Below are 20,568 nucleotides of genomic sequence, written 5' to 3'. Positions count from 1 at the left end.
TATATTGTTATTTGTATCGTTATCTAGAATCATTCGAGTGGATTTGCAATACCAAGCTTAAAGATAAGGCTGTGGCTCGAGTCAGATAACGATTGCGTGGGGCATCTCATAATTAAGCATTTTATTAAACTTAATCTTAAAAAGGATTTCAAATATTAAGGTGAGTAATATTAATAAGGTTGGCAAAGTTAAAAAGGAGCACCATTATATTAAACATTATTATTATGATCATTTTGTTTCATAGTGCAAATAGAAGCAAGCATGTATGCTTGGCTGATTACACGTAACTAGCAGTCATCTTATTCGAAAGTCGACAAGCAGTCTGTGTCTCCACTGGCTTCACGGGCTCAACGTGCTGTTCATGATGCCTCTGTATCATCCTCCTCCTCAGATGTTCGGTTTGATGTTGAGGCGATTTGCCACTTTCTGCCCCAGAGACGCATCGCACTGCAACCACATTCAACAGAGAGAGAGTTAGACACTGCAAATCCATTGTTAATTCATCTCCGACGAGGTGGGAGTTTTACCTGTGACAGATAGTTGACCCAGATGCTGCGGAGCTCATGGCTGACCTTGGGGTGGGCTAGTCCCTCTACCCATCGCTGGACAAAACGCTCTTGCCTGAGGCATCGCCAGAACTAAAGCTTAGGTTTTGATTGCAGAAGCACGGTGCAATCAGTGAGAAGATACGAGAGTTTTTTACCTGTCAGGTGCCCAGGTGCGGTATCGCTCTCCAGGTTGCTTGAAATCATTTTGCTTGGGAATCACAGTCTGCGTTCATGAGACAACATATAGATACTCTGTTTCAGTAATTTTGAAAGAAGAAGAAGAAGAAGAAGAAGACTGACCTTCTCACGCCTGCCAGTAATTATGCGGTTTGGAATTGGGAATCTCTCTGCATGCCGGAGCGTAGAGTGTCTGGAAGGATAGTAATCCACCTTGACAAGAAGAGCAAGAACAATTTTAGGATCTGCTGAAGATTAAAGATCAATCTTTGATATATATAGTTGAGCACCTCTTCATCCCTGTGCATGAAGTTCATGAGTCCGTCGTAGTGGTTGTTGTGGTGGGCGCACTTGGGGGCGTTCACCGGCAGCATCAGGTAGTTGGGGCCGAGCCGGTAGCGCTGCGTGTCGGCGTAGGCAAACACCCTGCACTGCAGCATCTTGTCGTCGGAGTAGTGGATGCCCGGCACGACGAGGCCCGGCCCGAAGGCCAGCTGCTCATTCTCCGCGAAGAAGTTGTCGATGTTCCGGTTGAGCACCAGCCTGCCCACCGGCTGCAGCGGCAGCAGGTCCTCCGGCCACGTCTTCGTGTCGTCCAGCGGATCGAAGTCGTACTTCTCCTCCGTGTCCGGATCCATCACCTGCACGAACAGCTTCCACTCCGGGTAGTTTCCGGCGGCGATGGAGTCGTAGAGGTCCTGCGTCGCGTGGCTGTGGTTCTTCCCGCCGACGGTGATGGCCTCGTCCTCGAGCAGGCACTTGACGCCGCAGGTGGGCTTCCAGTGGAACTTGACGTAGTTCACCTTGCCTTCGCGGTTGATGAAGGTGTAGGTGTTGACGCCGAAGCCCTCCATGTGGCGGTAGTCGGTGGGAACGCCGACGTCGTCGAAGAGGAAGAAGAAGGTGTGGAGGCTCTCCGGGTGGTGCGACAGGAAGTCGAACACCCGCCAGTACTCCTGGATGTGGGACTTGGGGTTGGGCTTGAAGGCGTGGATCACGTCCGGGAACTTGATGCCGTCGCGGATGAAGAACACCGGGAAGTTGTTCCCCAGCAGGTCCCAGTTCCCCTGTCCGACGAAGACAGCAGAGGAAGAAAAATCAGGTTAAAAAGTTCTCTCAGACACTCCATCGAACAGATGGCGGACGACAGAGCGAGTGCAGACCTCCCGGGTGTAGAACTTGACGGCGAAGCCGCGGGGGTCGCGGATGGTCTCGGGGCTGCCGCGCTCGTGGATGACGGTGGAGAAGCGGACGATGACCGGAACCTGGACGCCGGGGGCGCGGAGGAAGTCGGCGCAGGTGAGGTTGGTGACGTCATGCGTGCACTCGAAGAAGCCCTTCGCGCTGGCGCCGCGCGCGTGCACAACCCGCTCCGGGATCCGCTCGCGGGCGAAGTGCCCGATCTTCTCGATCAGATGGTAGTCCTCCAGCAAAATCGGCCCTAAAAATTAAAAAAAATAATAAATAAATTATAAAAAAAAAAAATACTGAGTAATTTGATAGAACTTGGAGAATAATACCTCTGGATCCGACAGTGAGCGCCACGTCATCATTCCACACAGGCCCACCGGCATTGGTGGTGGTAAAGTTGGTGTCGAAGTTGCTCGAGGGACGAAACTATCAACAAAATTTAAAATTAATTAATTAAACAATACTTAATTAATTTTGTATTTTTAAAAAAATACAAAATTGAAATATATTTGACCAACGACGACTACGAGTCTACTACGACAACTACGCGAGCGTTCAGTTCGCCGCCGCGGATCGGGCGCAGCAGCCTTTGGTCCAAACACGAGGATCCACTATCCGCGCGGTCTATACCCTCGGTTTAGGATTGTGGGGCCCCTGTTTGGACCAATGAGCTGTTACTTCCCGATCCTTCCTGTATCATCGATCACAGCGGATGCAGCGTAAGCATGGAGATAACAACGTCGGTATATATATATATATATATTTATATACACACAAAATACACACACCGAAATTAAAGTATTCGACGTTCCCATGCAGGTTTCATGTGCATATCCAAAAGAAATAAAATTAATGAAATTTTAAAACAAAAGTACCTGATTTTTTTAAAGTGAGAAAAATAAGTAAGTTAAAGAGCATGAAGATTTCCTACCTTGTAGGGATCCATCAGAGAAGAGCGATGAAGAGAGAGAAAAAGGGAAGAGGTGTGAGTTTACAAGATTTAGATCTCCTTTGGGTCCTTAAATAGAAAGGAGGGCGTGGTTCTCCTCACCGCCAGGTGCTCGCACCGCTTAATCTTGGCCCCCCTCTCTCTCTCTCTCATCTTCATTGAGATGTCGACGGATTTGAGAACCGTTCATGCATCACGGCACGAGAGTTTTGATAAGCTCAGTTGCCTGTTTACCTAAAGGACAAATCGAAATAAAGAATATTAGTTGAGAGTTAAAGAGATTTTTTCCTTATTTGATGTAAATTTCCGGGGACAAAAGTAAAAAATACACCTATTTCATTTTTTTTATTTTAATCCTTCCTTACAAAAAGGATTAAATCCGTTTTTTTTTCACACGATCAACTCTCTTTATAAGAAGATAAATAAAAAAACTAACCACGACAAAAGAGGATATTGTTCGACTTCATCGATATTCGAACTTTTACCTTCTTCTGAAATTCTGTTTCGTCATCACCAACTCAGTTATACCCTGTACTTATTTTAACCCTTCATTCCTAGATAAAATTATTCTTAAACATCATATTCAATATTATTATCTTATATAATTTACATTAAATACAATATCAAACATATTTTATATGTTCAATAAATTCACATTGTGTTACTTATAAATAATAATTATTTTAACATTATAATAGCTATAATTTTATAATTATTATAATATAAATTTATTTTATTTAATATTTATATTATAATAATTATGAAATTATAACGGTTATAATATTATAGTAGATTTATAAAATCTTAACTACTATAATATTATAATAATCATAGTTTATAACTGTTACACTATAAATTTATTTATAAGTGAGATGAGATATTTATTATTTTTAAATCATTTGAATATTTTTTAAAAAAATTGACATATATATTTTTTATACGTTTAGAAATTGAATGAAATAATATATTTCTTTCCCTCGAACTAACTCACTCTCCGACGTTAACATTGCTTGTCGTGAGCCCAACAGTGAACTCGGTGAGCTGTTGAAAGCTCGCGGCAAGCTCGTGACCATTTTTTATTCCTCACTATGTTGTTTATCAATTTTTTATTATTAAAAAGTGTTTAAAATTTTATAATGCTTAGAGTAACTATTTAATAGATAATAATATAATAATACTCCTTAATTTGCCACCTTGATTGGATTGACTAAACTAGATGTTTATTTAGAATTGCCCAACTAGCACCTCCAAAATTATAGTACAATAATAAAATATTTTCATAATTAATCAGATTTAGATTAATTTTTTCAATAAAAAAATATTTTAGAACGTTGGCTATAGAAGCGATAATTTACTCTTTTCGATTTAGTCTAATAATTGTTAAAAAAATTTGATGGAATCGAGTCAATTATCATTAAACCTAGATTACTAAAAAATATATATAATTGCTCAACTAGTAAATTCATCAATCATATTAAAAACATATAATAACTAACAAATTGTAATTTTACTACTAGTAAATACTAACATTCTAACTAGAATTAAATTGCGAATATCCCTAGACTATTCCTCAGGAAAATGAATAGCAAAACCCTATCTTGCACGTGACATGGGGACCACGGGAGCACTAGCACTGTCTGTCGCGCTGTAGTTAGTCCACATGCTCGTTGTTTGGATGTGATAAAAACATGCCAACTCATTACCCTACAAAATTAAAATTAATTAATTCCATGTCCAGTTCTAATTTTTTCCAACTAAAGGTCAAAAAAGATTTTGATTCCCCAAAAATTGGGCAATGTTTGATGTATCAAATTTATTTAAATATTCCTGTCAAGAAAATTCACGCAGCTTATACTTTTCAAACAATGATGGGGGATATATAAATGACTTTTCAACTACATTCTCATTTATAATCGTTAAATTTAATCAAGTTTTTTTTTTTTTACAAAAAAAATGAAGGGGATTTTAGAGAAAAAAGGGTGATTTTATTTTTGGCCACTCAAGTTTTTTTTTAACAAAAAAAGAGGGGATTTTATATCTCCTCAATTATTGGCATGTGCATTCTCAAACAAAAGCTTCCACTGTGTCAATCATGCATTCTTGCTTTTATTTATTTATTTATTTATTTATTTATCATTATTTATTTATCATTGCTTTTAGCTAAAGCTTGATGGGTTTGATCAAAATTGTCCTATTTATATTATTTTTATCACGTAATTAATTTCTTCACCGTACTCTAGATTCTAGATCTGATAAATCAACTTGAAAATTGGCCACACCATCCACTAAAGCTGACAAGGACATTTCTCCAAATCTTATCATCATCACCCAAGATTTTTTAATTCTTAAGCTAATGAGTTCATCCCAAGTGGCTTTAGTGTTCTACATTTGATCAAATTCTCATCATATTTCTCGCCATTACCATAATATTATATATATAATATATATATAGTCAAGTTTATGAAAGATAATTGTCAAGGATAAAAAAAGAAGAAGAAAATATTAGGATGTGGTTGATTATATCATTTTCTTGATCTCGACTAGACAAAATTAATTATTTTAGAGGTAGATTTCATAAGATTTGATTGAGATGACATTTCATAAGATTATATCTCATCAACCTCTTTTTTTATAGTTAAAAAATCATCTTAATTTTTTTAAAAAAATTTATATCTCTTTTTCATAGTAAAAATAGATCTGTATTATAATATTATTATAACAGATTTAATATTTAATCGATGGAAAATTTATACGCGGAACCACCAATTATTATATATTATAATAATTTTGGATAAAATCACTATATATAATAGTAGTGGTGAAACAAGAGGGATAAAAATTTTTTAAAAAAATATTATTTTAATATTTTTAAAAAATTATAGTGATTTTTCATTAAAATAATAATAAAGAGCTCTTCATAAATTTTGAGCTACTCTTGTGTGAATGCTAATAAACTTAAACTTTACAAATTGTATGATAAATTATTTTTTTTATATTGGAATTAAAGTATTAATAAAATACTTAATTATGAGATGCCCCCACACAATCGTTATCTGATAGACTCTTGAGCCTGTGCCTTATCCTCGAGCTACCAATTGCAGATCCACTCGAACGATTCTAGATAATAATACAAATAACAATAATAAAAAAAATATTTTTCTAGCCGCCTTAAAATCTATAAATTCTAAATTCATATATTGATTAAATTATTGAAAATTTTAAAAAGATTCATTCGTATCATTAGGTGACTTCCTTTAATGCATGTATATATAAGATTACTACTAAGAAAGTAAAACACGATAATTGACTAGTTGAACTAGGAAGAAGACTAGTCGTTGCCTTCTCGATTGATATCATGTCGTGCCAATTGTCATTTCTTTCTCAAGTCCATGTAGGTGTCACACCACTTTCATCGTGCCAATCGCCATCTTTTTTTTCAAATGCATGTGAATGACACACCACCTTCATAATTTGTCAAAAAAAAAAAAGACAAGAAAAAAAATATAGAAAAGAAGGTTGGGAATCAATCAATGTTGGATTGTTTTCTAACACAGAGCGTACGCAACTTTTAATTGATTTATCTTCTAGTTAATAAATAAATAAATAAAAGGTAAAAAATTGACTTGAATTGTACCATCTTAGAGCATCCCCAATGGATGCGTTAATGTGGATATTATAGCACCCCTTGATGTTAAACACCAATGTAGAGGAGTGTTATAATATCCTCCACTTGAATGCGTTCAAAGTCTTGAACGTGTTCAAGTGATAGTGCATTTTTTATTTTTTATTTTATTTTTAAATATATTTATTAAACGGTTAGTTTTAATGACTATTAATAGTTAATTTTAATTTTTATTAAAAAATTATAAATTTTAAAATTAAAAATTAAATAAAACAGTTAGTTTTTTAATGACTAATTCAAAATTTCATCTATAATATCTATCAATGTGTACAGAGATATGTCAATAAATGTTAAAGTTAAAAGGAATGTTAATGAAAGAAATATGTTGTTATAATGAGTATGTGACAATGGATTCCATGCTTTTTAATGAGGTGGAGGATGTTATAACGAAGATGAGTTATGGATGCCCTGAGCCCACAATTAACAGCACAAATAAATACTATTGTTTTCAAATTTAAGCGTTATGACTAGCTGAAACAAGGAAAAATAGAGAGGTGAATTAGATGTCATTTTATTGAAAGGACATATTTAAGAAAAAAGATTCATTCGTATCATTAGGTGACTTCCTTTAATGCATGTATAAGACTACTACTATAAGAAAGTAAAGCACGATAATTGACTAGTTGAATTAGGGAGAAGACTAGCTCCTTGGCTTCTCGATCGTTCATGTCGTGCCAATCGTCGTATCTTTTTCGAGTCCATGTGGGTGACACACCACTCTCATCATGCCAATCGCCATCTCTTTTGTCGAGTCTATGTGAGTGACACACCACCTTCATAATTTGTCAAAAAAAAAAAAAAAAATTATAGAAAAGAAGGATGGGAATCAATCAAATTTGGATTGTTTTCAATTGATTCATCTTCTAGTTAATAAATAAATAAAAGGTGAAAAATTGACTTCTTAGCCTCAAACAGTAGACATGAACCCACAATTAATAGCACAAATAAATAATATTATTTTCAAATTTAGGATTATGACTTGTTGAAACAAGGAAAAATAGAGAGGTGAATTAGACGTCATTTTATTGAAAGGACATATTTAAGAAAGAAGGTGGAAATTTTTTGGTTTCTTGGGCCCATTAAATATGATATAAGATATCTTCAGTCCTTATACCGACTCTTTAATTAATTTATTATCATTGTCATTATCAATATTATTATGTATAAGAAAATCTTATTATAGAAGGATCATATTAATTTAGGATAAATATCAAATAAATAAATAAATACAATTCTTAAAATATAAAAATTAGTTAATCAAAGTAGATCAATAATCAATCCCTCCATGGTCCTTAAATGTCTTAATCATATCCTTTTTTATAGAATCTGTCACCTAGCAATCTCATACAATAGGTCCTAGGAAGTAATCAAAAAATTACAATTAACCACTATGAGAAGGACATTGTATCGGGTTCATCGAGATTCGATCCTTGCTCACTTCAATAAATATGCATCGTAGTAATCAACTCAATCATGTCCTGAGGGCACCTTAATCACCTCTTGAAATTGATTTCTGAGAGGTGCGAAGTGCAATCCGTCCCTACAAATACGACAATTCAATTGAGTTAATCTTCCTATATTATGAATCGAAAGTGGACAGTAATTGTCCCAAGATGAGGTATAGTATGAGTTGGTTACGATGCACCAGACTTGTAGAAGAGGAAAAGGATTCGAATCTTAGCGAAATCAGGACAATACTCTCGACGGAAATGTGTTGTGACCAACTGTAATTTTTCGATTTACCTCCGTGAGCAAATCTACAAAAAATCATCTGGAAGTTCGATCACTATTTTAATGACCAGATTATTTGTTAATCATTATTTAGTGACTGAATTATAATTAATGATATATTAAAATACCATATCAATCGTAAAATTAATGACATAGGAGCAGCATACTCCCTTTCTTCTTCTCTGTTTGAAAAGGCGAAACAGCCCAACCAGCAATATATAGGACTTTAATCGTAACGGAAATTAACAAGAATTATTCGAATTCCTCCGCGCGGAACACAGACCTTTTTGAAATCAAATCCCCCGACTGGAATTGGAAACTTATCCCAAATTAGAATGATTACCAATTCTAAATTGAAGAGAAATTAGACAATTCCCACGCTTTTTTAGCAATACATTAAATCAAATAAAATTGAATTTCATCAAATTAAATTGAGTGATCTGACACAACCAGCGATAAACATTAGAAATGATATAATCAAAATCCCACATTAGAAATATATGGAAAAGATCATGAGTTTATAAGACGTAAGATATCTCCATTGGTATCAAGTCTTTTGGGTAGAGTCTAAAAATAAAACCATAAGGATTTAAGCTCAAAGTGGACAATATCATACCATTGTGGAGATATTTTGATTCTATCGGTACTAACAAGCAATATCAAAGTCATGATCTATGTAGAGCTATGTAAGTATCCTCAAGAAAAATGAAAGAAGTAGAGGAGATTTGAACCATGAGGATAATGGTAGGGGGGCTCTCAATAGAAGGAGTTCGGACCCAGACCATAGAGATAATAGTAGGAGGGCTCTCAGTAGAGGGAGTTCGGACCCAAACTATGGGGATAAATGATAGGGGCTCTCGGTAGGGGATTTAAGACTCGAACCATTGTAAAAAAATTTTGATTCTTTCGATACTAACACCTAGTACTTGATGGAAGAACCAATCGAGATTGCTTGGTATGATTCATCTTAACGGAAAGCTCCTTTTTTTACTCATTAAACCCCAATTTAAATGTTCCTATTTTTGTATCCGTAGTCACACTTACCCTTATTGAGGATAGTTCCTAAAATAACTAATTCTAATCTGCATGTTAACATATTTAACTCTTCAGTATACTTTTTCTGGTTGTTTCTTCTAACTTAGATGATACGCCATTGTAACATATTATTGCCCTCCTCATCCCTTATATGTTGAGCCTTAGAACTTCTCCAATTTGTACAGGTGCTTATCTAATTATCTGGCTTTATTATTCTCAATCTGAAAGACTTGGATGTCAACCGAAATTATGCATTTCATATTTTTTTTTCACTGTTGGAGCAATTATACACAATCATCTCACCAAATTAGTACAGAGCTTGCAACAGGACTTTCACAACAAATAAATTAGACAAAATGAATATTCATATTACCATTTAACTGAAGGAAAAGCATCTAGTCAAGACAATTGGGAAAATGCTGTCAAATATACCAGTGCACATGAGAATTTGCTAGGAAGAAAATGACAATCAGCAAAACATACCTTTACTAGCTCACCTTCACAATAGCCATCAAATTCCACTCTACAAAAGAAATGGGAAAGGATAAGTGTAAAAGCTCACAAGAAAACAGAAAGCTAGGGAAATTAGTAGATAGTCCATACGCTTCTACTTGAGCTACCATTTGTGCTTTCTTAACAGTCTCAAACAAATTCTGCATGTTTCCCAGAATACCTGCCTATAATACAAATAAAATGTCAAGTTGAACCAGAGACACTCTTCAAGTTCACAACATATTCACAATGAGATACAAGGAAAATAATATGGAAAGAATAAATGAGAAAGGAAGAGTTAGAAAAGAACAAGCAAGTTTTGATTGAGTTAAAAATATTGCAAATGAGTGGTTGAAACAAGAGAGGATCCACTCCTAATGTCAGAAAGTAAGAATGTAATACAGAAGCTTAGAAACAAGAACTCACTTGCTTAGGTCAAGACTGACCAAGGTTTTCCAGATGGCTGGCCATGCTTGGACTATGAGAAGACCCAGATGGCATGGGATGACATGGCAGGAAATTTAGAACAAAGATATAGCCTGGATCAGCAACAAAAATGAGAGAAGAATTTAATGCCACTTGCTATCTTGAATGAGCAATGATTACATGAGACAAGGAAGATGCCACAGCTAACATTGTTGCAACAGCCAGGATAATTTCCTGGTAGGCAATTAAAGATTATGGTGTACAGGGATTCCAAAATACACATAGCATTACAAGCCATTCAAAAGAAGACAAGGAGAAGGAAGAGCGCAAGCATAGTCCTGTTTGATGTCAGATATCAAGGAGCAATACCAATGCATCCCCTGCTTAACAAAAGCACAAGAATCACTTCTAGATTATCTCCAAAAAGTTGAGGGAAAAGAGGCTTAACCCAACCTCACAAGTGTGAAGAGGAAAGGAAAATCATAACAAGACAGATGTTCACTATCGTGTCCAAGAGGTAAGAAAAACAATAAAAAGACAATAGGTTTTTCACTCTTGTGTCCTGATTTTTTCCTTCAATTCATTAAGCATTTCATTTCTTATTTTCAAAACTTGTATGAGTTAATTTAAGCTGGAGAGCTTAAACTATAATTTGAGTGTAATTAAGCAGTAAATGCATATGTTTGAACGCTTGAAACTTAAAATTAATGGTGGGGCAGACAATATGACAATTGCCTTTTTAAATTCTCAAATACAGCAACATCAACACAACAATCCAGTGAACTTTGACGGTGCATCATCATTTTCATTCTTGTCCTTTTTACCCCCAAATAAACCATATACACGCAGAGGCTTCATTTTTTGTTCTCTTCTGCTAGAAGACCATGATAAACATTGTGCAAAACTTTCATTTGATAGGCAGCCTGAAAAATAGGAAATCATGTTGATATGACCATGAGAACATCAAATCCAGTGCTCAAGGATGTAGAGTATTTCATAGGATGTGTGCCTAAGAAAATTAACAGCACAAGATCAGACTGCCTGTGAAGGCATGCTCTTATACAATTGAATTCATTGAATATACTTGTTGGATTTACTGAAAAGAAAAAGAAAATATGCAAATCTGAAATTAAGACAGAGATTATTTGAAATAAAATTAACTTGAAAAATGCAAGTCTAAAATTGACATAGAGATCAGTCAAAAAACAACAGGTATTGCAACTCATGTCTTTATGAGGTGAAAATGAAGATGTTTCGACCAGATATGCTTATATCATGATCTTCTATCAACAAGCTGAAAGATCAGGTTGCCAAAAGATGAGAATTTAGTTTCCTTCAGTTTCTCTAGTGTATATGATTAACAGTGAGTTTGGGAAATTTGCCATACTTTAAATATATATATATATATATAAACTATGATTAACAGTGAGTATGGGAAATTTGCCCTACATTAGAAAAAAACTATAGTATAATCCATCAGATTGTTACTGCATCAGCTAAATGAATGATGCTATTTGCCCCACTGTTTTTTACAGGAAAAAGTTAATGCCCATGTATAATCTATCATACCTTACAAGGCAGCACATACAATCATCTATGATGCTAGAAATAGGAATGCAATCCATCAGAACTCCATTACACCGTCACACAGAAAACTAGGCTTCGCTGAGAATTTAGTTTCATTCAGCATCCCTGGTTTAGGTTATTGTGCATGCTACTTGTTCAACTGGTTTTTCTACACAAAAACAACAAAGATGCACTGTTCCCTCACAAATATTTCACTTGTTCAATTAGTTCTTATAAATAAAAATAACAAAGAGTCAATGTTCCCTCAAAAAATATTTAACTAATCAAATTGCTGAGCAAAATGGTTCCATCACCAATTCTGATTGCCTCTAAAAATAATAATAATTCAGCTTTGATTTCTCACATCAAATTTGGTCATTTCTGGGAAAAACAACTGGGAAATTCATGAAGCATGCCAAGGTGAAGCAGACCTGAGTAGGGTCTGAAATATGTTGGGGAAAAAACCACATCTTGTCCTCATTGCAACAATCTTAAGGAAATATATGCAAGAAATTCTAGACGCACAATAAGAAATCACATCCGGAGGGAAAATCAACCATAAAAGGCATAAAGATGCGAAAAAGATAACTAAAATGACCCAGAAAAACAAGAAAAAATAAAAATAAAAAGTCAAAATTTAGCACACCAATTTTCCATAGTTGCAATAAATTATTAGATGGTTTTGGTCTAAAGTCCAAACCTATCAAACAAGCGAATACCCAAAAACTTGAAATCATACAATAAGCAAATAGGATCGAAAACATCAAGGGGGCGAATCACAGAATCCAAATTAAGAAACCAGAAAAAGCTAACACCTTTACTCACGTGAGGATTTCTGCAAAGGTGGCGTCAGCGCACTCAACAAATGGCCACCGACTGCACTCCTGGAAGCCATTGGAGAGTAAGAAGCAGCCCTGAAAGAGTGAAGAGAGAAAGCGAGACGGAGGAGGGTGAAGGAAGCGACGAGGATGTAATCGCCATGGATGACGAGACGGCGACGCACCGGAGTCCCAGTGCGACTTTAACGGGGCGTCGACTTTAAATAGACCGGGCCGGACCGGGTCCCGGACCAAACTAGAGCCGACCTAAAAATATTAATAATTTTTATATAGAGAATTGAAAAATAAATAAAAATATTTTCCTTTCATTACATCCATAAAAAGAAAATTTATCAAACTTTTTCTGTAAATTTTTTTCTATAATTTGGATTTATAAAATATCTATTCAAATAACAGGCAGCTTACAATTTAAACAACCACAATCTGAAAATAAACACTGCAATAGTATCTTGAAATCAACAGCAAAAACAATTACTTCTGCATTGTCTTTCCAAAACAAAAATATACCACTTAATTCCTTATCAGTTATCATCATCGATCTCAGTTAGCTAATCCTAAGAACACTTGTGTTATCAGCACAGATTTTTCAACTCAATCCATCAAACAATCTACAAAAGGAATGACAAAAACATCATTCCAGAGTTCTAAAAAGTGCCATGTATAAGATCAAGTGTCTGTGTCTAGCCTTCCTTTAGACAAATATTTCCATCAAGCATAAATTAAATCAGTCAAGGGCACAGATTTTTCGCCCTTTATGCGATAGAAGAATAACCTACACCCGCAAAGCTAACTGATCTTGCCATGTAATCTTTCTGTTCGCCACCTTGTTTGATGGTTCATGGACAACTTCTCGACAGATCGAAAGGTTAAGATCGTTAGCAGCAGTATTGCTTTCCGCTAAGCTCTTCCTCAGTTTATCAGCCTTTGCGGGCTCTGTGTTGAAGCTTAACGGGTACTCGTCCGTATCCTCACCGACCTATATACCACGAGAACACCCATTGTCAGTAACTCATTCGATCATGCAGTATGAGATTGCAGTAGTTACCGGAGACAAGACCCGGTTCAAGTCAATCACTGAGGTGCTTGGACCAGCAAAATCTCTCAGTTTTACTCTTTGCTCTTTAGCAGGGAGCTGAGAAAATGCATTAGCATTTGAAGGTTGACAAATGGACTGACTCTGTGGTTTCTTTTTCAGCTTCAATTGTATGGTTCCAGATGGATTCTGCATTAGGCTTTTGTATCTCTTTTGCAAGAATCTATAGCATTGAAAATCAAGGAGAAGATTATCGAAATAGTAAACATTCTAAGATTGTTTTGATTTACAATTACAGTTTTATTTCCTTAACTCTTATACCTTCTCAACCATTCTAAAGAGAACTAGAAAGTACAAAATAAGAACAACATAATGTATAGTTAAATTATATGTCTTCCTTCTACCTAAACAAAAGTACACATATTCCTTAGATTTTGAGAGTTCTTCGAGAGGAGTATATAGGGAATTCTATATGGAAGAAAAAACTATGATGAAGGGGGGCCCTTTAAGCGTAGAGCCATGAGATCCGGCGTGTTTGTGAATGCCCCAGGGCATACGGCTATTAAGGGGGAGGCCACCTTCATTGTAGTTTTTTCTCACCATTCGGAATAACCCTAAAGACCTCTCAAAATCAAACCACACTTCAATGCACATATGGTTTTTCAATTATTTGTGTTTATCAAGTTTTATTAATAAAATTGTCATGGCCATAAAACTAAAGATTGCAAATGGTAATTGTAGAATTAATGAAACAACCTCAGGGCTCAAGTTCTACAGATAATTTCTTTCCCCTATGTAAAGAACTAGAATATATAGATACTAACTTCACTTCAGCAAGAAGTTTAAGTTTCTTCTGATTAGCCGTCTGCAGTTTCATCCTCTTTGCTTCAGTTTCCTGTCACAGATTGCTGTGTAAGAGATTCTTAAAGAAACAAATTGCTATCTATGGCATGAGTGCGTTTACAAGATTAACAGTGTTCATGAAATTAATAGTGATGTTTGAGATGCCTAAATTAATACAAGAACTGAAAAAAACACCAAACTCATAGTTCTTGATGAATCTAGAACAGAGATCCAAGGAGGCAAATTGTTATAGGGGAACAACAAAATCCGATATCCAGAACCATTAGGTCGATATATATCGAATAAAAATGTCAATAAGTGACATGTAGCACACCAATCATCATCTCGTTAGCAGGATGCTGGAAAATTAGGGTTCTTACTTCTTAGAAGAAAGTCAGGTCTCGAATTCTTAGATTGGAAATTCTAGCATCTAAAACACAATAAAATTTCCAGATCAAGATCCGAGGAGCGAAAGGAAGGGGAATCTCTCACCTTAACCAGATCTCCATAATCCTGCAGGAGACTCTGATGCCTGAACTTTGCCTTGGCTTCCTCGCTCAATTTCTTGCCTTTCCACATCGCAGCGGCGCCAAAATCTCAACTTTGGAGGCGGAAGCGGAGCGAAACCCTAGCAGGCAGGCAGCAGATGGGAAAAGGTTCCTCCTTTGCAAGGAGCGACGGAGAAGCAGAAGCAGATGTGGGGTTTCCTCCTCCCTCAGTTTTCTGCGGTCTGACCATGACCGAAAGGCCCAAATAAATTGCGCACAGCAACAGGAGGAGGGCTGGCAATTTCCTGCTCGGTGGAGATGGATGGAGGGTTTTCTGGGCCTCAGAGGGGCAAATCTGGCAAGCTCGGAGCAGTAGTCTTGTGTGAGAGAGAAAGAGAGAGGTTTGGTTGGGTGAATGGTGATGCATATCTGAGGACACTCACTTCTCCTCCTCCTATTTCTCCCTTTTTTTGATTTCTCACCACCTCGTCTTACTGATGCTCCTTTTCTTTTGGCCTCGGTCTCGGTCTCGCCTTGGTTTTCCTCCACCCCTACCCACCTCATATGACTCGCTCCTGGTCCAGATGGGCCATCATCAGGAACAAAGACATGGATGGAATGGACTTGTTCTCGGAGGGTGGAGATTCTTTTTGGTTTTCTTCTTTGGCATGGTTGACAGGGAAGGAAGGAAGAAGGGTGGATGGAGAAGGGATGAATGAGCGGTGTCTGTGCTGCGATGTTGCAGCAGCTGTTGGCTGCTGCCTACCTGCCTGCTCTGCTGCCGCAGCTGCTGCCGCCTGCAATTGTACATCGTCATCACCATTTGCGGTGGAGATGATGGAATATAATATCATTTTCCCCCACATTGAATGACAAAACTTACACTCTAATCCTGCATTTTCCCCCAATTCTATTCCCCCCCCCCCCCCCCCCCCCCCCTAGAATTTAAAATTTTATATCTAGACAGAGAAATTTGATATCCTGTGCGATTCATGCGCGACGCCTCTGGCCCACACCGCCGCTGCCACCGCCCCACCCCGTCCAACTACCGCCTGCGCCACCTCGGGCGCGATCAACACGCCACTCACCGGCGCTCCTTCCGGTGGTGGATTCCGACCAACTAGTGATCGAAATTCGACAAATTTATCGGAAACACGACCCGTGCCCGCTCACCGCCACTGCTCGATCAAATCGCAATAGGATTTCAGCCAAATCACGGTCGAAGACCAACCGAGGAAGGACTGGCATCGCACGGTAATCCTTCCTCGGCCGGTCTTCGACTGTGATTTGGTCGAAATATGATCGTGATTTGATCGGAATCCGATCGCGATTTGATTAGAATCTGGTGCCAAACACTACCGACTGTGTTCCGGATGAAATTCATCGGATTCCGACCACTATTCGGCTAGAAATCCGTCATCGGACGGAGCGCCGGCAAGTGGCGCATCAATCGCGTCCGAAGCAGCGACTGGCAGTGGTCGGACAGCGCAACGAGGGCGGTGACAGTGATGATGGATCAAAAGTGTCGCGCACGGGTCGCACGGGATACATTGCGCCAGATATCAGTTCTCTCAAGACAGATATTTCTTCCGTAATATTTTACTCTACAGGGGCAAAATGAAAAATAAGCAAAGTACGAGAGGTATAGTAAGAGTTTCTCCTCCGTCTCTCGGATTCCTTTCGGCCGTGTGAATTCACCAAAATGCCCCTCCTTTATTGTCTCTGTTTCGAGTCGCTGTCCGTCCGCAATAAATGCTTTGGCTTTTTTCTTCTTCCACCTCAAGCTCCGTCTCCATGTCCCTACCTTCTTTTCCTGTTCTTTCTCTCGCTTTCTTGCCCTGGCCATTGGCGAAACCTTCCTTCCAGTTCCACCCCTCTGCTGCTGCTGCTGCTGCTGCTTGTGGATCAAGCCTGGCATTTTGTGTTCGCCTCTGGGAATTGCAGTTGCCTTCGGCAATCTGCACAGGGAGACATAAAGATGAAAGGGACAAGAGCAGGCTGCAAATTATCACTTTACCTTTGCGTTAGAAAGAAAGGGAATTTTGCCGTTCAACAGTAAAAAAAAAACAGAGGAGTTTTGCGTTGAGGTTGGTTTGTTCACTGCACAGGGCTCTGCGTTGATGGATATCGGAGACGACTTGAGGCCCAACTTGAGCCACGACTTATGCGGACCCTATATAAGGCCCAAATAAAGCCCAAATAAATGCCATCTTCGCAAGCCCTAATCGTCCTTCGGGCCGCGCCATGAGCCTGCAGAGGCAGGCGAACAAGTCGAGAAGGAGGAGAAGTCGGAGAAGCTCAAGGCGAAGAAGGCGATCGAGAAGGGGAACATGGACGGCGCCCGGATCTACGCGGAGAATGCCATCCGCAAGCGCACCGAGCAGATGAATTGCCTCCGCCTCGGATCCCAGCTTGACGCCGAGGTCGCACGGCTCGATACGCAGGCCAAGATGCAGGCCATCGGGAAGTCGATGGGATCGATCGTCAAGGCGCTCGACTCCTCCCTTGCCTCCGGAAACCTGCAGAAGATGTCCGAGACCATGGACCAGTTCGAGCGCCAGTTCGTCAACATGGAGGTCGAGGCTGAGTTCATGGAGGGCGCCATGGCCGGGTCTACCAGTCTCTCCACTCCCGAGTCCGAGGTCAACAGCCTCATGCAGCAGGTTGCTGATGACTACGGGCTTGAGGTTTCCGTAGGTCTCCCTCAAGCTGCATCGCATGCCATCCCTTCTGCCAAGGAGAAGGAGCCGGTGGATGAGGATGATCTTTCGAGGCGCTTGACTGAACTGAAGGAGAGGGGTTAGCTCCTCTCAAGGTGACTCTTTGGTTTTGTATAATTTATCTTTCTCCTGATTTGTCAACGAAAGTCAAAACAAGGGATCTATATTGAAGAATGAACATTGTTTCCCAATGCTTGCTATACTATATATTTTTGTTCAATCGACCATTTTATAATTAGTGTAAGATTACAATAAATGATTGCTATTTTGCTGTTAATGCTCAGTTCTATAGAACCTGTATCTGGAGGTTGAAAGAAAGAGTAGAGTCAGTTACCTTAAGCGAGCTTTACTTTTGGCAAGTGTGGAGTTTGTTTCGAGTAAGAGTTTTCCCTCCATTCTGAATTCATGAAATAGGAAGTCAAATGCTCCCAAAAAATTGGTATAAACTCAAGGGTAGATAATATGAATATTAAAGAGACATCACGACAGAATGCCATCAAAGAGAATCTAAATCCTTTTGTTTATTCTCAGAGGACTGATGATTCTTTGTGTTCAAATGCAATAGGATTTTTGCCATGCAGAATACACTTCCTCTCTTGGCAATGTTGATAATTAATAGTTGTATAGCCTTGACCTATCCAGAAAAGAGTGAAAACTTTAGTAGGGCATGTTAACAAACAACTATGCGCAAATGAGCAGCGAATCAATACCTGTGACTCATGTTCTGGAATCTGCATTCCTTGTGTGGTTCGCTCATATGATCAATTAGGAGATATTTGTTATGTTGTTTCCGTTTGAGTATGATCCATGTGTACTTCTTGATTATTATGGGTGTTGCTGCCTTCCATAGATGATGAAATAGTTGCTGATACACTAACAGAGTTAAGCTAAATTGCAGCGAGAATGCTACAAAGCCACTGAAAATGTAGCTCATGCTAGTCTTTCCTTTTGCTATCCATGAAATTGTATTGAAATCCATTCAATTGAAGAGCTGTTTTAGTTGAGTTATCATCTAGATCATCAAGTCATGTTTTCCCAATCCTTGGGGCCAGCTACAGGAATCTTATTCCTCCATTGGCGTCATGCCAGCTATATTGTTGTTTACATTCAAATTAATCAAATACTCCCTTACACAGTTCATTTCAATTCATTCGACTCTTTTAATTAGCCTTTGAACATGGTTATCTCAGTCAATCTATTTTTTCACATTTAATTTATGCAAATATGATACTTAGCTGCCTATATAGAGCAACGTATCGTGACTTCCCTTGCAACCTGTATCGAATTCTATGATAATTGAAGGCTGATGTAGATGAGTTGGTCCTTAGTTGTGTAGCAAGTTGCATATTGTAACAGAAGTACTTTGAAAATAAATTCATATTTTACATTTTTTATAAAGATGCATTAAAAAATTTTCCTCCATTCTCCTGCATTTTTTTTTCTTTTTTAATTCTTAAAATTTTGTTGAATTATTCAATTAATTGTAGGTTGATCTTCAAGATTCTTTGAAACTTTACTAGGAATTATCATATCAACGAATGCTTTACCTACATTTACTTAGTGACATACTACTAATAGTTAATTAAACCATTATCATTTGATAACCTATTGATCTGAAATATCTCCATTGTTGCTGGCGTCACACTCACTTTGCCCTTGCCCACCTCACTGCCAAATTTTGCTGATGTTTGCGCAAAAACAACTTTATTGTGTTGCCTAATGCATGACAGCTCAATTTGCAAAGTTTTTCACTGTATATGATTGTTGCCTGTAGGGTGTGTAGCTTGAGGTAGAAGTTTGCGCAGGAGAGGAGTTTGCATAGAAGCGTTTCATGAATGAGTGTGATACTCTGGAGAGGAGTTTGCCTGGGAGAGGAGCTTGTGGTTTTTAGAGAAATTTCAGGGCAATTATTATTATTTTTAATATTTTGAGTGTGTTTTGTTTTTTTTCATTTTTCCTTGGCATATACTTGATTTTGCAGCGCATGGTATTAAACAGTTATCCAGATGGTGCACATCTAATAGCACCAACCTACCTGGGTGTGGTGGTGCTCAGACCGCACCTACTCTTGCCCAGACACACACACAAGCAATCACTCAAGCGACCTTTAAAATTATTGGCCTGAATAGAAAGAGAGTAAACAAGGGAGCAATAGCTTGTAGGGCATTGATATTTCAACATCAATACTTGCAGTGGACACTTGACACCTCTATTTGTATAATTATTTTTGGTAATAATCTTAGATACGTAGGACACTTATTAGATACTTGTGCCAAAGTTCTAGTAACATATTTAATGAGTGGGTCAAGATGTCATTCAAGTGACTATTGAAAGGCAAAATAAATTGGATCTGGGCTTGTTCTTTAGTGAGTACAGAAATATAAAATCTCGTGACTTTTCTCTGGCTATACAGATTTCTATTCTATTTTTAGTTGTGTTCTTCAGATGAATTCTTCTACAAACTGCTCTTCTGCTAGTTTATTGAAAAGATTGCAAACAGGCCCCTTGAAAATTTTCCTTAACTCCGAGCTAATCCTTTTCACTAACAACAAACCAATCTATTAAATTATGCTTACCCTCGGAGGTGCTTCATGTCACAATGGTTACAGATAAAGCATTTAGTTTTAGTATGAAAATAATGATGTATTTGTCAAAGATGTGTTAGTTAGCACAAATTTCAAGCTCCTTTTGTCGCTCTGATGCAGATATGTCAATTCAGTTTTCATATTACTCGCTCTACAAATTCTGGTTAAGTTCCATCTCGACTCTGGCATGTGAGGAAATTACATGTAGATACCATGTAGTAATTTGTTTCCACTATCCGCCTGGAAATGTAAGCCATCTTCGT

General features: G+C 37.9%; 4 protein-coding genes across 4 annotated transcripts; 1 reads left to right on the top strand and 3 right to left on the bottom strand.

The window, feature by feature from the left end:
- Positions 1 to 188: 188 nt before the first annotated feature.
- On the bottom strand, positions 189 to 2,951 carry LOC141830099 (catalase isozyme A). The gene is made up of 8 exons (XM_074717586.1): positions 2,848 to 2,951; positions 2,246 to 2,342; positions 1,889 to 2,166; positions 1,016 to 1,792; positions 849 to 938; positions 704 to 771; positions 528 to 621; positions 189 to 447 (listed from the first exon to the last, which is right to left on the bottom strand). Exons 1-8 carry the CDS (start codon positions 2,860 to 2,862, stop codon positions 388 to 390), a joined length of 1,479 nt encoding a protein of 492 aa, XP_074573687.1. The 5' UTR covers positions 2,863 to 2,951; the 3' UTR covers positions 189 to 387.
- Positions 2,952 to 9,630: 6,679 nt separating this feature from the next.
- Positions 9,631 to 12,790, bottom strand: LOC141830149 (uncharacterized). The gene is made up of 5 exons (XM_074717633.1): positions 12,623 to 12,790; positions 11,016 to 11,154; position 10,785; positions 9,917 to 9,990; positions 9,631 to 9,836 (listed from the first exon to the last, which is right to left on the bottom strand). The coding sequence occupies exons 1-5, from the start codon at positions 12,690 to 12,692 to the stop codon at positions 9,713 to 9,715; spliced, it is 408 nt and encodes a 135-aa protein (XP_074573734.1). The 5' UTR covers positions 12,693 to 12,790; the 3' UTR covers positions 9,631 to 9,712.
- Positions 12,791 to 13,060: 270 nt separating this feature from the next.
- LOC141829507 (uncharacterized) lies at positions 13,061 to 15,800 on the bottom strand. The gene is made up of 4 exons (XM_074716996.1): positions 15,005 to 15,800; positions 14,494 to 14,564; positions 13,682 to 13,892; positions 13,061 to 13,612 (listed from the first exon to the last, which is right to left on the bottom strand). The coding sequence occupies exons 1-4, from the start codon at positions 15,089 to 15,091 to the stop codon at positions 13,409 to 13,411; spliced, it is 573 nt and encodes a 190-aa protein (XP_074573097.1). The 5' UTR covers positions 15,092 to 15,800; the 3' UTR covers positions 13,061 to 13,408.
- Positions 15,801 to 17,289: 1,489 nt separating this feature from the next.
- On the top strand, positions 17,290 to 20,497 carry LOC141830086 (ESCRT-related protein CHMP1-like). The gene is made up of 2 exons (XM_074717568.1): positions 17,290 to 17,815; positions 20,426 to 20,497. Exon 1 carries the CDS (start codon positions 17,331 to 17,333, stop codon positions 17,802 to 17,804), a length of 474 nt encoding a protein of 157 aa, XP_074573669.1. The 5' UTR covers positions 17,290 to 17,330; the 3' UTR covers positions 17,805 to 17,815; positions 20,426 to 20,497.
- The last annotated feature ends 71 nt before the right edge of the window (positions 20,498 to 20,568 follow it).

Source organism: Curcuma longa, chromosome 5 (assembly GCF_044706935.1).
Source record: "Curcuma longa cultivar G26 ecotype Majalengka, Jawa Barat chromosome 5, ITB_CL_G26_1.1, whole genome shotgun sequence".
Taxonomy (NCBI): Eukaryota; Viridiplantae; Streptophyta; class Magnoliopsida; order Zingiberales; family Zingiberaceae; genus Curcuma; species Curcuma longa.
This window is presented reverse-complemented; position numbering and strand designations above follow the sequence as displayed.